Genomic DNA, 16,733 nt, shown 5'->3' with positions numbered 1-16,733 from the left:
GAGAGATGTGGTGTCATCCGAAAGCCGGAACTCTCGAGAGGTGAAACTCCGTTAAAGTACACTTCTGCCTTAATAAAAAATTGAGAAAGATGTATTTTTCGAGATGTTTTTATCAAACATGTGACCCCCTACCTATACAACTTTGCATTTACTTTGGACCACACAAAATTGTTGGTGCAATCACAGTCATCCAAAACTATCGACAAAATCCTGAACGTCCACAAAAAAATAAAAAAATAACCCTATCAAAAATTTAATTTAGGTTGAAATTTCCGAAAGCCACATGCAATCAAATTTTCGGAAATTAATAAAACAAATCAATTTTTTTAAAATATCAAATATATAAAAATTTAAAATGCACTATTGAAAATTTTGAACTGTACCAAAAATTTGGTTAAGACTATCAAAAATTTCATTCAATTCTCAGTCAGAGTCAATTTGGACAATATAAAAATAGGAGAATGCATTTGGGAGGTGGCAAGAATTCTTCTTATAAGAAAGCGATGGCCATTGCAGACCATTGTTAAAGATATCAGGATTAAGAGATGGACATCTCATAGGGAAACATAAGTTTGAAAACTTTTTAATAGAAAAAATTGTTACAGACAAAAAAAATTCAAGAGTTATTGATTATAAAAGTTGGTAACTGAAGTCATTACCATACTCTATACATAGAACTAATAGATAATAGAAAAAAAACTAACTACCAATCAATAAACAATCTTAAAAAAATTTGTAACTAACCCCTAAGAAAGTAGTATTAACCCACTCACGAATCAATCAAAATTTCTATTTACCATTATACTAGTAGATATATCATAAAAAATATGTTGAATACAACACTTATAATTACACAATATTAAGATGGTTAGTTATTGATGGTTGTATTGAGTAGCTTTGTATTTGAATCATCAAAAAGATATACATGAAATGAAATTGGATCATCTTGATCGAGTCACATATAGGTCAAAATACAATAGACCATTTTCATCTTAGAGGCTCAGTGCTGGAATAACCAAACATCAATATGCAATACCTAAATTGAACATTCTTTCACCCGATAGTTTTGATATCATAAAAGGAATGACTAAATTTGTTTAACTTGGAGGTGGTGATGGAATGTGAGATTTGGCCATTCCCACCCATGCTACTAGACCTACTGCAAGAATAATCCATCCAAACATGTCATATTTAAAGTCATTGCTCTTCTGCTTTTTGGATACCTGAAATGTACCAAACAATGCCCTATTAAATTCATGTACAAACAAAGCAAAACAGATATTCCTCAATTATATACAAACAAGTATACAAGAAAAATAGTCTATATTTATAGATGGATGATTGGACACAATCTCAAAAAATCATGAATAACATTTTAAACAATTTAATCCTGCAAGGCTACTTTTGCCGCTTCCCAACATCAGAAATATGGCAAGCAAGAGTAGAAGACGAATAGTTCCAAGGATAAAAAGCTTTATAATCTACATATATATATGTCTTTGATATTTTTTTGACAGAAATTTTATCTTCAATATGAAAGAGGTCAGATTCAGTATTTGCAATCTAAGTAACAGAAGGAGAAAAATTATTAGGGTAAAACATAATGCTGCACATATCCATATAAAGTTGATCAAATAAGATCCTTGTTTGCCAATTGCCAATACAAACCCCATTCTAAGTTTTAACCCATTCTAAGAGCATTATCATAGGCAGCTAGATGGCAAACAATATTGCGATAGTACTTTGAAAGGCACCTGGACCTGCAAATAGTATATGCACACATACAAAGACACAACACGGCACAAATAAATTGACAATACAACAACCTAACATCATTTTACCCAATGGTGGCAAAACAGGCCCGACCCATTGGGCATGCCTGTTTTGCGGGGCAGGACAATGTTTTAGATCCGCACCCACTAATATGTCCACCTCGTCCTACACCGTTTTTTTCGGGCGCGGGCATTTACATAATTTTTGCAGTTTTAGATTTAAAAGTGCAACGCCCGCGGGCCCGCCCCGTCCTCATTTTTACGGGGTGAAACAACGTTTTAGACCCACACCCTCAATTATGCCCGGCCTGTCCCGTTTTTCTGTAGGCTTTTGCGTGACGAATCAAAACGGGGCGGACATGTCAAATTACTAGTTTTGAAGAAATTAAACTATATCTGCAATTAACACAATGCAAACAAGCTTTACAGAGTGATGATAGAGAGATATCAAAGGCAGGAATAACAGGCTGCATCCCAAGGTAAAACATTAGCACAATCCAGAAGAGCGTGTCCCTTAGAATCCTAAACATGCATTTAAATTTAACTCCAAGATACAAAGTACCAAATGCTATTCCATACGGGAATGCAAGAGATTTGTGTTTCTTTTCCAATTTTGCATTACTTCAGGCATCCCACAAAACTTTCTTGAAAATGGCTTTTGCATGTAAGAGGATTTGTATCTTCATATTTGAGGCCTGATGGTTCTCAACAAGCATTTATCGTAGAATAAGAACTGCATTTGAGCTTTAGCATTTTAAAATTATCAAAAGCCATCTTTTTACATTCGACATTACCGGTTACAGTTAGTATTTGTGAGAATGAGAACATGGCAAAAATTAAATTAAAATTTTGGCAAATCCAACCTGTCCTTTTGAAGCAGAGGATCCACCATGATTCATCTGACCAAGCCCAAGCCCACTTTTGTGAATCTCCATGTGTAGTTCTGGGGCCTACGAGACATGGTTTACAGACATTCATCAGAGTAGAAAAGATACAATGGCAAACAAGTTCCATATGATATTAATATATAGTACAAGGAATCGAAAAAGTAATTGCCCAAAATGCATACAAAAATAATAGCAAGCTGTCAATGATTTTTTTTTGTAAAGTTACTCTACCAGTAAAACTTACAAGCATGTGAAAAAGGTAAACGTCACAACCATTTTTACCATCCTTTGTGAACCATATAAATTCCAACAACGCAGATGGATGGGCACAAAGTAAAAATACACATTTGGTGTCTCCAATCTAATCTGATTGCGTTAATATCACTTAACATTATCTCCATACAAACACATTAACCATACATAAAACCCACAATATCTGGTATAAGCGGGCATTGTGATTCACAGAACAAACACTTCAAACAATTTATTTAATTTTACATAAGTCTTGCTCAATATTAAAACACCATAATCTGAACCAGTCAATAATAAACTAAACCATTACAACCTCAAATAAACCATATTGTAAATAGCAGATAAATTAAACATTACAGTAGTGAACAACTTTATACTAAGATATATTCTCTGTCCCAAATTATAAGTCACTTTGCCAAAAATATTTGTCCCAAATTATGAACCACTTTACAATTCCAATACAACATTAATGACTTTTTTTTTCAACATACCCTCTATCAATTATTACTATATCTTCTTCCAATTCTTTAAATTTCTCTCACATCTATAGTAGATGAAGAACAATATTGTAAAGTAATGCATAATTTATCTTTTCCATACAACAATCACATTTTTCAGCTAAAAACCAGAGTAGACAAGGTAGTTTTAGCTGATTTGCTAATCTTTTTTAAAGAATTTTTTAACACAAGAATAAAATCACAGGCAGAAACAACATGAAAATAATGAACGGTCATACATCTATTATTTACATTACCTTAAGAGCAACTTTCAAGGATTGTCTGTAGAGACCATTTTCAGGATCCTACAATTTCAGAATCCACCATTAATAAACTTCACCAACTACAATCCCAGCCTGTCATCATATGTTAAGAAGATAACAGCAAATACATTACCACGTCAACAGCTTTCTGGAAATACCCATAGGCCTTGTCAAAATAAACCTTTGCATCACTAAAATCAGGAGTTAGAAATGCACAAGATGTGAGGCCGTTCCCCAAGCACCAAAGAGTGTAGTGCTTTGTTGGATTGATTAGTAAAGCCTCCTCCAACTTAGCAAGTGCGTCTGGAATTAGTTGGTAAGTTCAGTTCCCATCAAAACTCAAAATAATTAATCTCTTGAAAGTTCAAATAAAAATTGTCCCTGATTTTAGTCATGATAGATATACCTTCAATCATCTTCTTGGAATCCGCAGGATTTTGGAATGATGACAACTCTATCAAAGCTTCTCCCCACTTGGTAAGATTCTATATAAATAAAAATATATACACACACATTCATAAACATTTATCTAGTGTTTAACTCTACAGCAACGAAAAATGATTTTGATTGAGCATACATTCGTTTCTACATTGGAAAGGACCTAAACACACTTAAGAAAAAGCTCCAAGTTCCTACTTCTCACACACTACAACTTTGGAATGTGAAGCAAACTAGTGAAAAGTGGATCATAACAAGAACTAAATTGATTTTTTAAAATTGATTTCCAACTTACAATGAATTTAAGATAAAATAATTTACTTTTGAATATGATTCTGTTAAAGTCACTTCAACAATAATCTTGACTGTAAAATTACAGTTAGAATCAATTCTACAAACACAATCAATTCTAATAAATCTGAGCTAGAAAAACAGAGAGAAACAGTTTCATAGAGCACAAACTAGCAACAGAAACTTCAGAAATAGCATACGTATGAGTAAAGTAACAAAAAGAAAAAGATTATTAGGTTAACAATGAAGAACGATACGAACATCAGCGTCAAGAGGATTTATAGCGTAGTTTTCTTCAGCGGTTTTACGACTCTGCTCCGATAACAGTAAACGCTCAAAATCATCTTGAGAAAACTCCATTTTCAGTTCTTGTGATCGTCGGAAAAAAAAGTGATTCTGCCACCGCAACTACGCCGCAAACGCAGTAGTACCGAGAAGGAGAAGGATTTGGGCCTTGGACATAAATTTAAATATTGGGCCTAAAATAAAAGCCCAATTTAAAAAAACGCGGGAAGAGTTAATTTAGTATGACGATAATACCTCTTATGTTTTCCCGCCAAATTAAAACCCTAATAATTGTAAAAAGAGCGCAAAGAAGAGAAATGAATTGGTAGTGGTTACGGTTATGGCAGAGGAAGAAGAGAACGCGTTATCGGGTGAACCAGAGTTTCCGAAGAGTCGAGTGAAGAAGATAATAACACTGGACAAAGACGTGAAGAGAGTGAGTTCAGAAGCGTTGTTTCTGGTGTCGCGATCTACGGAGCTTTTTTTACAGTTACTTGCTGAAAAGTCTGCGCAGGTCGCAACTGAGAAGAAGCGCAAGACTGTAAAGCTTGAACATATAAGAATCGCGGTGAAGAGAAATCGGCATGTAAGTGATTTTCTTCTCGATTCGCTTCCGTTGCCTTCTGAAGGAACTAAATCTGATAATCCCGCGGTGGTTGTTGTTGATAAAGATAAATCTGTTCCGGTTGGTACTCGCCGCATTGATCATATATTCCGAAAGTCGGAAGCTCAAGTTGAGGCTGAGGCACCTGAACCGGCGCCTGAACCGGTGCCCGAACCCATGGAAGAGTCATAGGTTGTGTTCAACTATACTCTCTGTAAATGAGATTTGCTTCTTATGTTCATGATTAGCAAACTGATTAGGGAAACGATGAGAATCTAATTGTAAGCACCTCGTTAAAAATATGTTATGTTTCTTTTTGCTTAGTCTTTGATCTATTCAATTATGAATCTATGATCTATTAATGTTGCTAATTGCAATCCTTTACTAATTTCAATTTTGCAAATATTGTATGTGGTGATTATTTTGCAATTTCTCTTTTTGATATGTCTCCCATGAAATTGAAACTAATTTAGTTAGCCGTTAAGACGGTTAAACTGGATTTGGCCTGTCGATAATCCTTAAACTAGTTAAACTGGGCTTGGCCTATCGATAATCCTTAAACTCTACATTTATACTGTGGCTTAGTGAAGTTTAGGTTTTTGTAATGTCAGTGAAATTTTTGTGGTTGATATCTAGTACAAATTAATCGATTGGGCAGCTTAAGAACAAACAATAAGTAGAGTTTGAATTTATTCTTTTGCATGTTCACAAACAGTATGGAAAGCGGGCTATATGAAACATCAGTCAAAATATACGATTCTTGATAAAGAAATTTAAGGAGAAAATGGTCCGTAATGTGTGAGCACCATTGAAGATGCGTCGTCTCTCATATGAGAAGTAAAGACAGGTTCACCAAAAATCTTTTTCCTTTGTATCTTCCTTCCATCCTTAATGAAGGATATACCTTGATTTCCTGAATATATGTTGTTTGATCCTAGTTGTTGGATACTCATTGGGAGCCTTTTGTTCATGGTTGCTGAACATTCTGGACTCCCGTTCAAGCTTCTATTTGGAACACGTCTCGTGCTGGTGCCTGGTCTTGACGCATATGTATTATCTCGCTCAAAAACTACTTGGCTCTGGACCTTCTTCTTTTCCCACGACTGCGAACCAAACACAAAGTGGAAGTACGAATAAGGTTATTATTATGGAGTAGAACAATCTACACAGCATGAATATTTTCATGAACAACATAATGTTAGCTGCGATTAAATATTTGCTTTGAATTGATTTGTGAAGCTGTCACTGTTTATTCAATACTAACCTGTTGTCTTTTCTTATCCTCCTCCTTTTCTTGCCTTAGAATGTTGTATTCTTCCAATATTTCCATTAGAGGAACCTACATAGATGTCATTTTGTCTTGTCGTTATTGACTTAATAAGGCACAACATGCTATGAAAGGTCAGTCGAGAAAATACATATCGGGTCATAAAAAGAAACTGTGAGAGTGTAAGACCCTATCAGTCTATTAGATTTCAACAATGGTAAAACTATATAGTTTGATTCTTGGAATTTTTCAGTTTTTTGTTATTTTGTAAAATGCTGAGGTGTAACTATTCCCTTTAAAATAATGTATGAATGGTTTATAGCATAACATTACTTGATTTATATAGGTTGCAATATGATGCATTTTGTAAGAAGAAACTAGAGTTTCCTTATCACTATCATGGATACTATGCCAAAATTTTCCTTACATAATTGTTGAGAAGAGGTCTGAATCTGTGAATTTTTGTTCCATCGGTACTTAGAATACTATGGCATGTGTCTGGAGAGATTAGCTAAGACTGGGATCTTTATAACAAAAAATAACTATATTATATCGGTGAACCATCATTACTATTTGGTCTTTCTTACCATGTTGAATTTTTTAAGAATTGTAAAATCTTCTCACTTGTTCCCTTTTTTAAGAATTATTTAGACTGTTTCATATTTTCTAATGTAAATTAATAGAGAATTCAAAATGTTGCAAAGTTTAAAGTATCTTACCTGATCATACAAGAAAATTTTATTTCTTTCTGCTTCCCAACTCCTAGTCATTTTTATAAGCAAATCTACCAGAGCTGGAGAATAGCAACCACTAAATGTAAGCATGTGTGTGATTGCTGCAAGTTGATCCAAATTATATAGTTTTGATCTTATCAAACATACCTGGCATTCTACTGACCATTATACGGGCGCGTTCAGCTCGTTTCAAGTTTTTATGAGCTCCTCTACTGACTGAATATCGTCTCTCATCCTGATAGCACACTTGGATTATGAAGCATATCACAGATGCAGTCCTTATTTAATTCTATTTATGAAGGATGATTCAAATGAAAATTCTAACCATGCTGTATTCTTCTAGCCAGCGCTCCTCATCACGTGCTAGCATCCACTTCTCAACTTTTTCCATTATAGCCTTCCTACTGGAAGCCTCTGCTTTTGCTCTGGAGATCTGTTCATCCATGCTCATGAGGAGATCGGAATGGTCAATCTCCCCTTTTATAGATGCAAGTCAATTTTTAGGCTGTTTGAATACATTTTTCAAATGGATTACACACATCAGTTAGATTCACCTGAGTTTATGAGGCTAATTATATTGTTCATTTCTGTCCGTGAAGGAATCTCCACGTGTGATTTCTTGCATATGAACTCCAGTTCCTCCTGCTTCTTCTGGAATAGCTCCTTCATCTTGCTTGCTTTTTGTTGATCTAGTCTTATTACTTCAGCTTCAGTCTTGTAAAAAGTTGAGGCTTTTTAAAAACCCGAGATATTATATTTTTTAGATCTTTAAGTTAGATACGTACCTGCTGGACTATCTCTAGAGTAAGACTTCCTGGATCTGATACTTCCGCCGATGAGACTGACAACAAATTGACTACATGGGAAAAAGGTTGTCTATCACGGTAAGGTGTATCCATAAGATTCCAAAGATTTGATAGTGCTTTGCCTAAATGGTGAAGCTGCAAAACATATCAAGAATACATTTTGATTACCTTTCATGCATCAAAATGTTCCATAATTTTGTATCCCGAATGTTATATTGATGAAAAAAATAGTTGTCTCACTGTCACAAGAATTGGAGGTAACATATGTCTCCTAGTTCCTTTGGTAACCACATTACTCCTTTTGAAGGGGACAGAGTATGTTTTAACAAGCTTTTCAAAATTCACATATTTATATAAAGCCCCAAAATAAAACAACAATAGTATCAATTCACCTTGTCAAGACGATTTTGCTTTTCTTCATAAAGGGACTCCACCGTGATATTGAGTTTATGTAGGATAGCATCACTTATATTTTTTGTTATGCCACACAAATCATTCAAGCTGGGGTGAACTTGCAAGATGATTGCAGATGAATCCTTTCCCAAGATTGTTGACAAGCTATGTATTTTGTCTATGTATTTCTCCACTTGCTGGAGTCTTTCATTCTTCAATAATCACAAAAATGTTAAATTTGAATAATACTACCCCCTTAATGGTGGGTTGAAAAACATGAATTTATTTTAACTACCTTCTCATTGTAGAGCCTTTGCAGCTCATTCTGATAATCCTCAAGTCTTTTTAGTGAAAGATCATTCTCATTCACTGCAATGGTTAAGAGTGCATCGTCTGAGTTACCTGCAATTTCTGCAGAAATTCTTTGAATTTGTCCTTGCACAACTCGGAATTGGTTTAATCTCTCTTCTTTCCTCAAGCGCATCTCACGGAGTGCTGGAGTTATCGAATCTAGCTGCTCTTTTAGCGTACCCGCCCTTTTTTCTGGCTGTACAGTTACAATCATCAGACTAGTATCCATACGGATTCACGATTTCTAGTCGAAACATACACATCTATTATTGACTCACATTTAAGAATTAAGATACTTTTCCAAAGTTTTATTGTTTTCTAAGTTTATCTCTGCACAGCAACTAATCTGTTTTATGCTACCTTTCTCACCACTAACACATTACAGAGAATATTTTGTCTGCCTTGAAAAATAAGACATGTTATAAATCATTGTTTTACTACCAAGTACTAACTCGATATGGCTAAGTTGAAGGGGTACCCGTCCAGGAAGAGATCGTTCGCCAAGGGACAAAAGAAGGTGAGTAAATTCCGCCTCAGCTTCAGCCAACTCCTGATGCAGACTAGCTCTAGATGTATTTGCTCTGTCAACTTTTTTCCTGTAAACCTCAAGGCACTCTTGCTCCATATCCAGTAGAACCTTTTCCCTCTCGAACTTGTCTTCTCCAATTTCCTCCCAAATTATCTAAATTCATTTAACACGAGAAAAAAAATTGAAATGCGACAAAAACCATCTAAAGACATAATTAACTTGTGAAATAATAACACTTCTTGCCTGCAGCTCCTGTAACAGGAATCCGCACGAGGTTTCTAGCAATGCGGAGCTTCTCATTCCTATCGGTGTCTGGAATGAACCCATTTGAGATGGAACTATACACAATGCTATGGAGTGAAATTCTGAATGATGAAGATGAAGAGGCAAAACTCAAGTACGACGAAAAAGAAGTTTTGGTGTCAGTGGAGGTAGTATTTTTGCCATTTGGTATTGGATTTTGCTTAAAAGACAAGGGTGGCAGAGGTGGGTAATGCAAACTTTGGGTTCAAGAATCAGTCAGTTATTTGATCCTTCATACTTTATCTTTTTTTATCATTTAAATTTTTCTAACATATATAACTGTCTTTGTCTTTGGAACCTAAAAAATTGATGGAATTCCTTATTTAGATATGTCAGATGTGATATCTGTTTTGCACCACCAGGCTTTGTAAAATACATGTCTTTTTATTTTTTAAGACTTGATTCCTACGTTATCTTTCTAAAGCAAATGATTCTGATTTTGATTGGGAAAGATAAGTATGAGATAATTATTTTGTTTGCTTTTTGTAATGAATTATAGGGTTGATTATTTTCCTTCTAAGTTTTCAGAAGTGTGATCAAATATAGTAGGACATCATTATCACGTGTATTGCGAGTTTTTTTAAATGAATAATAATAATAACAATTAAACAAAAGTAGTTTATTTAGGTGCAAAGAAAACAGCACTAGATATGATTTATAGTTCCTACAGAAATTTGTTGAATGAAACGTTCTACCTTATTCTAGCAAGAGATAACAAAAAGTTAAATATGTATGGTACTCCCCCGTGCCATATTATAGGTCGTTTTTTTACAAGTATAAAACAAAACAAAAAAACAAAGCAGCATATTACAATTGGTGCCTCCAACATTTGTGGCAAATGGCTAAGTCTAGATGGAGAAGTGTGAATCAAGAGGTCAAGACTAGAGTAGGTGTTAAGTTTGACCAAAACCTAACACATTGAATGTCTTTTTGGAAGATGTGGATAACTTTGAACTGAATGTTCTTGTTTACATATTCACGAAATTCCGAATCAAGTAGGTCTTTCGTGTATTTTTCTATTATTTTGAAAAGTCACGAGTATACATAATGTCTGAAAATGTATATTGGACGCATTTTTTTAAAGTTATTTCTGGAGGTGCATTTTTGTATACGTAAAATGTGAGTCTGAAGATACATTTATATAAATATCATTTACATAATGTCTGAAAAAATTAATGAGTGATCCGAAGATGCATCTTCGAATGCTTTTGTTTCATATCCTTGCGTCAAGTCTTTCCTCTTTCTTCTTCATTTTCTAAAAAAAAACTTCTCATGCTTTCAAATTTTTGAGCTCTCGCATCCATTCAAGCTTCTCTCCCAAACAAAATTATTGTTGTTGAAATTCAAAGCATATCCCTGATGGACATTTTCACATAGTTGTTAAAGATGACCGAGGAGAAAAGTAATTTAACTTTAATATAAAAATAAAAATAAAAGGAACATGTCATTTTTATAATGAAAAAAATACAAAATTATTGGTGATGAGATTCGAAGCGTGTTCCCAAGGGATCATTTCTCCACGGTCGGTAACATTAACCGAAGACAAAAGTGACTTTAAAATTAAAATTAAAGAAATGTGCCTAATGGAATAGATTTTATCTAAGTGGATTAATTGATCGAGGTAAAAGTTCATTAAAAAATATATAATTTATTATAGTGAACCAAATTTCATATGATAGACAAAATTAAGACTCTTCAAAAAAGAACTCTTGGGAGATGGTTCATCTTCAAAAAGAAGAAGAAAAAAAACCAGTTAGATATAATTGGGTTTTCTGTGAAAAGTACAAGTCAGATGGAACAATTGACTTGTGAAATTAACTAGCAAGAAATGTATGTTTCCATGGTCAAATTATTATATAAATACTTTTTGAGACTTTTTGTCTCTCTCTCAAATTATTATATAAATATTTTTAGAGATTTTTAAAAAACAATCAATAACAGATGAAGAGAAGTATCGGTATGTAAAGATACAAGAGATAAGACATCAGAGAAAAAAATCATTGAATTTTATTCTGGTTTGTCCTAAAACCACAAAGTATGTGTTTATTCTCCAAAGATTAGCTCTTGAGAATTTCTCTATCACATAGCATTTATAATAGGATCAACCACAACTTCTTTATACCAATTTTTTATCTCAAATTCAACTTACAACCTTTATATCAATATATCAAAGTCAACAAAACAACTTTCTCATGGTTTATACAAGATAATTTTACTTAAGTGCGGGTTCTTTCAATACTAAAATATTATTTAAATGAATATGAAATTTATAAGAATAAGAATTGAAAAGAATTGATTTTTCAAATTTCTGGTGTGTTTTCAAATAGTCACAAATTCTCCTTTTATAATAAAAAAACATTTAGCAAAAAAAAGATTTTTAGAATTGGATCCGCACCATAATCAATTGGACTGCGACCATAATCAATTATGACCTTTCAAAATTATTGCTAGATCTAAACTATAATTGATTAGAAAGCTTCCTTAATCGATTATTAAGCGAATTCCCTTCATAATTAATTACACAAAATTTTGTTGAATAATCAAATTAACTAAACTTGTCTAAATATATGTTGAATTTTGTTGAATAATCAAATTAACTAAACTTCTCTATCAAATTAACTAAATTTTGTTGAACAAATTTTGCACTCTTTTAGTAAATTAACTAAATATATGTTGACTTTTAAGGTCAACCAAGTCTAAATATCAACATAATGAATGTATCAGCTCCAATCAATGATTCTAGAATAGCAGTAACATTACATTACAGGGTGAAAAACCTGTCTAACAATTTGGTCAATTAATTGATCCACATCTTCTAAACTCTCTCCCTATCACTAATTAGTCAAAACTTGCAAACAAAGAATCTCATAAACACTTCTAAAGGAGTTTCCTTTAGTTCAGAGATATCATATAATGTAAGAAATGATGGAGATGAATAACAGTTATGCTAGTAATGATCAACTTGAGCCTTTTATCAAGAAAGAAGACTATAAGAAGGCATGTCTTCAATCCGTAGAACATCATCAATCATCAACTCTTTCTCCAGCTGAACTCGCGTTGATTTCAAGATATCCTGTAATCATAGGAATAGAAAAGAAACACAACTATGATTTTTCGACCCTTTGATGAAAGAACATCTTATTTTACATATGATCATATCAATTTTTCTCACATTAAATTGCATGTACGTAGCGTTTGTCTCCAACCACTGTTTGTCCATGACCACAAATGCAACGCAATAAAGCAAATCAAATGCCCATTCATTTTCTGCAAATGTTGACAATAATATATAAGAATGTTAAGAAATCAGTTTTCAAATTATGCTACGGAATTTCGATCAATTCAACTTGTATACAGTTCTAATTCTTACCCGAAAGCATTTGTAGAAAAACTGTTCTAATGAAAGTCCTGGGTTTGGCTGCAATCAGAAACTTCCCAGCATTAGCAATATTGTGTTCATTTAAATGACATTATATATTTTCTATAAGATGAATATGTGTAAAACGAGACTCTCGTGGTTAATTATATGGGAAAATGTTAACAAAATGAATGTTTAAGGGCATGTTTGAATTGACAGTGAATTTTGTCAAACTCGCTGTCAATCCAAATAGACAACAAAAAACTTATGAGCAAAATGCATTGTGACAAAAAGGCTCATCCTCGTGACGTACTTGCTGCATCGAGGTCTAACATTTGCATAATCATGAAAGTAATATTTACACCAGCAACAGCAAAGGGATACTCGAAAACAACTCCCTTTCTTCCTTGCTTCATCAAAAGATTCTGAAAAGAAGTCTGCAAGATCAACAGCGAAACTTCAAGATAAATGAAAACAAAGGATACATTTCGAAAAGATTCTGGCTAGTTAAGATGCTTACGGAGAATGTCTTAGCAAAGAATAGGAGGTTCTCCAAGGATATAAAACCAGCTCCTCTGTACAAGAAATCGGTCCACAATAGTAGCGTAAGTAAAACTGTCTCGAGAACAAAAACAACATAAAAACATAAGAAAGAAACGATGAGCCAAAATATAACCTGAAATCAGTAGAAGGATCTCTTCCTTGCCACCCCATTTCCTTCCATTGATCAGAAACCAAACCTCTGAGCTCATGACCAGGGAATGAAGCAGACCAAAGAGCTCTCAAAGCATCCTATCCTTGAAAAAACTTCTAAATAAGTGACTTAAAATAAAGGTTACAAAAATATGCGATGAATGTTAAAAAAAATTCAATACTGCTGAACTTAGTTTGAAGTTTGAATATCCACTTTCATGTCAATCTACTGGTATAAATTTAGCAGAGAATAAGACTACAGCAAATCACTCAACAGCAAGTAAAATCAGTTGCCAATGGCGGATGGCGGTCCATGGCGAAGAGCTAAATCCCGCCATACCGGCCACAAACCGTTATAGCTGATTATGGCTTAAAAATCGGCAACATCAGCCGATATTTACCATTGCAGCGAGCCCAAAAACCGTCATATATATTCGCCATAGCGGCCATACGCATGCCAGTACCAAAAAAGTTATAGAATATACCTGGTGATCAAGCTTGGAAGCATCAAAGTAAACTTTCATTCTGCGTTTCAATCTTCTAAGCCTTTCCTCCTGCAATTTTTCCCTACTGCTATAAGTTTTGCATATATATATATGAAACAAAAAAGACAGTTTGAAAAACACTAACAGTTCAACAGACTCAATTCAAGAAGAAGAAGAAGAATAACACAAAAAGCTTCAAAATTAAGCCATTAATTAATGAAGCTAATTACAAATCAGGCAAGTAATTAGCAAAACCCTGACCTGTAAAGGGGTCAAATTAATGCAGACGGGTTGGCAGTTTCCCTTAGGCTTGAAACAAACACAGGTCAGTCCTTTACCAATCCAATGAGGGGAGCCATATGCTGTATCATCTGCATATAACCAATCAGAAGAGTTCCTCATTCAAACCCTCTTTTCTTTCTCACAAAGAAAATCACAAATCACAAATATTTTATTATACCATTTTACAAAGCAGGTAATCAAACAGTGTGGTAGAGAAGAACAAGAAGAGGAAAATTTCAACAGTGTGCATTGTCGTGTTTTGGCCCGACAAGCAAAAAAAGAAAAATGACATAGACAAGCCATTCGCTATGATGTATTGTTGGGACTATGGACCACAAAACACCACGTGGATAGATTAAAGATTATATAATATGCTATATGTTATGTTATCCTCTCCATGTGATGTGTCACATTGAGTTTTCAATTACTATTTCTTTTTGTCTTTCCTTTATGCATTCTTAGAATCTTGCAAGTAAACGAGTAATGGAAAGAAGAATGATATATAGATGGATGAATTAAGATAACCTGAAGTAGAAGAAATCATGAAACGCGATGAAACTGATCCTCCTAACAAAGTGCGTTTCATTGTCAAGTGCTGAAACCTAATCGTGTATATAATGTAATCCTAATGGTGCTACTCTGTTCTTAGAACCTTGTAGTACTTATAGGAAGTAGAGTGTTGTAGTAGTGATTTTTTTCCTCAACAAAAACTGAAACTGTGATCAGGTTTCACTTTCAGTGCCGTATATTCCAAATCAGACCTAGTGTTCTATAATTATTATCCATAATGGGCGATGCTTTTCTATTTCTATAATGGAATTTTTAATTAATTTCAATAAATTGTTATTTATTTTGGTAAAAATGAGGGTTATAGGTTGTATTACTATTTTCCCATGTTTTACTTATATTTATTTATTTTATTTAAAAGGTACGTATGAACTAATGTTTTAGTTTATGGTAATTGCCTATTAAGTAGAAAGTGATATTTATTATTTTTCTTATATTCTTCTCGTTCCAGTTGTGACCCAATTCATTTATTATTATAATATTAAGATAAATTTATGATATTTTTATTTATAAAATGATATATTAATTAAAAAAAGTGGGTTTAAGTAATTCTCAATCCGTCTTTCTACTTTACATTTTTAAATGGTAAATTTTACTATGTATTTTATTCAATAAAAAATGAGTATTATAAGAAAATGTTAACGATATATCACAAGAATAACTATTATTGGGCGTGGACGTGGATTATAGACTATTGTTTTAAAAATTAAACTAAATTAATTGGTTGAACTAAATATTAAAAATTGAAAGGTTCATTAGTCTGATTGCTGAATCAGTTAAACAAAATCGTCTTAAATTTTTGGAGATCTTGTGTGTAGGATTAGCCACCATTTAATCATGGCAAAATAAATAGAGGTGCTATTTAATCATGATTTAACTTAACATATATTTTATGATACTCTATTTAGCTATAGTTTAACCCGGAAAAATTCGAGATCATGTGCGGTAGTCCACCTTGCACGCTCTTAAAGACGACCATACAGATCAGTTATTGACCCAGTAAGAACCTATTAAAGTCGGTAAAAACTAGGGAACTGACAATTTTAAAAAATCAACGGATTAAATGCTTATTTTTTTCCTCAAACAAAACAACGTCATTTTGATAATTAAAAATAAAATAAAATATAAGTAGATTTTGTTCAAAATTTATTTGAAATAATTTTTCCTTATTAGAATTATATTTATTAGCCATCGTAATTATTTTGTTATTCATTTTATGTTTCGATTAAACTTTGTTCAAAATTTATTTTGATTTCTATTTTATAGTTTTTTTTTGTGACGACTATGTTTATAAATTGAATTTAAAGAATGAATTTTCTGAAATTATGATATTTTGAAATTTTGAAGTTTGGTGGGTGTCGTAATTTTCTTAAAAATTGAGTCATATGATTAGATCAATTTAATAACTATATAATTTTGTTATAGAGATCATATTATTCAACCGAGTTATCTAGTTTAATCTAGTTTGATCATGCGGTCCGATAAATGACCTAGTGGTTTGACCAATGAACCAGTGACTCAGTACCCTCACCATTTTGATGTTCGGTCAGATTTTTAAAACATTGATCTCATGAGAGTGTTCTTACAAACTCAAACTAATAACATACCATTATTTCAACAAAAAAAAATAGAGTAAGCAAACCATAATATAAAACACATTGGTTTTGGTGTATGTA

At 33.1% G+C, this 16,733-nt stretch overlaps 4 protein-coding genes across 5 annotated transcripts; 1 reads left to right on the top strand and 3 right to left on the bottom strand.

Moving 5' to 3' along the window:
- Positions 1–814: 814 nt before the first annotated feature.
- LOC127083102 (mitochondrial import receptor subunit TOM20) lies at positions 815–4,858 on the bottom strand. Its single transcript, XM_051023341.1, has 6 exons — positions 4,662–4,858; positions 4,078–4,156; positions 3,805–3,974; positions 3,666–3,713; positions 2,636–2,722; positions 815–1,223 (listed from the first exon to the last, which is right to left on the bottom strand). The coding sequence occupies exons 1-6, from the start codon at positions 4,758–4,760 to the stop codon at positions 1,098–1,100; spliced, it is 609 nt and encodes a 202-aa protein (XP_050879298.1). The 5' UTR covers positions 4,761–4,858; the 3' UTR covers positions 815–1,097.
- Positions 4,859–4,963: 105 nt separating this feature from the next.
- Positions 4,964–5,677, top strand: LOC127083103 (DNA polymerase epsilon subunit C). Its single transcript, XM_051023342.1, has one exon. It carries the CDS (start codon positions 5,026–5,028, stop codon positions 5,479–5,481), a length of 456 nt encoding a protein of 151 aa, XP_050879299.1. The 5' UTR covers positions 4,964–5,025; the 3' UTR covers positions 5,482–5,677.
- Positions 5,678–5,948: 271 nt separating this feature from the next.
- Positions 5,949–9,919, bottom strand: LOC127083101 (65-kDa microtubule-associated protein 8). The gene is made up of 11 exons (XM_051023340.1): positions 9,613–9,919; positions 9,319–9,522; positions 8,785–9,036; positions 8,489–8,701; positions 8,076–8,231; positions 7,845–8,004; positions 7,616–7,767; positions 7,438–7,525; positions 7,276–7,349; positions 6,554–6,628; positions 5,949–6,392 (listed from the first exon to the last, which is right to left on the bottom strand). The coding sequence occupies exons 1-11, from the start codon at positions 9,694–9,696 to the stop codon at positions 6,063–6,065; spliced, it is 1,788 nt and encodes a 595-aa protein (XP_050879297.1). The 5' UTR covers positions 9,697–9,919; the 3' UTR covers positions 5,949–6,062.
- Positions 9,920–12,375: 2,456 nt separating this feature from the next.
- On the bottom strand, positions 12,376–15,244 carry LOC127083100 (uncharacterized). Of its 2 annotated transcripts, none has more exons than XM_051023337.1 (9): positions 15,016–15,244; positions 14,470–14,579; positions 14,209–14,277; positions 13,707–13,822; positions 13,551–13,605; positions 13,344–13,467; positions 13,043–13,090; positions 12,845–12,939; positions 12,376–12,745 (listed from the first exon to the last, which is right to left on the bottom strand). In XM_051023337.1, exons 1-9 carry the CDS (start codon positions 15,074–15,076, stop codon positions 12,647–12,649), a joined length of 777 nt encoding a protein of 258 aa, XP_050879294.1. In that variant the 5' UTR covers positions 15,077–15,244; the 3' UTR covers positions 12,376–12,646. The 2 variants fall into 2 exon arrangements, with proteins under 2 accessions (XP_050879294.1, XP_050879295.1); XM_051023338.1 differs by lacking the exon at positions 15,016–15,244 and adding an exon at positions 14,669–14,770.
- Between the last annotated feature and the right edge of the window lie 1,489 nt (positions 15,245–16,733).

This window comes from Lathyrus oleraceus, chromosome 5 (assembly GCF_024323335.1).
Source record: "Lathyrus oleraceus cultivar Zhongwan6 chromosome 5, CAAS_Psat_ZW6_1.0, whole genome shotgun sequence".
Lineage (NCBI taxonomy): Eukaryota > Viridiplantae > Streptophyta > Magnoliopsida > Fabales > Fabaceae > Lathyrus > Lathyrus oleraceus.
The sequence above is the reverse complement of the archived record's forward strand: the minus strand, read 5'-3'. Positions and strand labels throughout refer to the sequence as shown.

Coding starts and splice junctions, on each gene's coding strand:
- LOC127083100 (XM_051023337.1), bottom strand. CDS start 15,076: ATGAAACGCACTTTGTTAGGAGGATCAGTTTCATCGCGTTTCATGATT. Junction 13,823..14,208: donor CTTCCAAGCTTGATCACCAG/GTATATTCTATA, acceptor TTTCAAGGATAG/GATGCTTTGAGAGCTCTTTG. Junction 12,746..12,844: donor CTACGTACATGCAATTTAAT/GTGAGAAAAATT, acceptor CTATGATTACAG/GATATCTTGAAATCAACGCG.
- LOC127083101 (XM_051023340.1), bottom strand. CDS start 9,696: ATGGGTTCATTCCAGACACCGATAGGAATGAGAAGCTCCGCATTGCTA. Junction 8,232..8,488: donor AGCAAAATCGTCTTGACAAG/GTGAATTGATAC, acceptor TATGTTTTGCAG/CTTCACCATTTAGGCAAAGC. Junction 6,629..7,275: donor AAATTTTCTTGTATGATCAG/GTAAGATACTTT, acceptor ACATCTATGTAG/GTTCCTCTAATGGAAATATT.
- LOC127083102 (XM_051023341.1), bottom strand. CDS start 4,760: ATGGAGTTTTCTCAAGATGATTTTGAGCGTTTACTGTTATCGGAGCAG. Junction 4,157..4,661: donor TAAATCCTCTTGACGCTGAT/GTTCGTATCGTT, acceptor TTATTTATATAG/AATCTTACCAAGTGGGGAGA. Junction 3,975..4,077: donor TTCCAAGAAGATGATTGAAG/GTATATCTATCA, acceptor AACTAATTCCAG/ACGCACTTGCTAAGTTGGAG.
- LOC127083103 (XM_051023342.1), top strand. CDS start 5,026: ATGGCAGAGGAAGAAGAGAACGCGTTATCGGGTGAACCAGAGTTTCCG.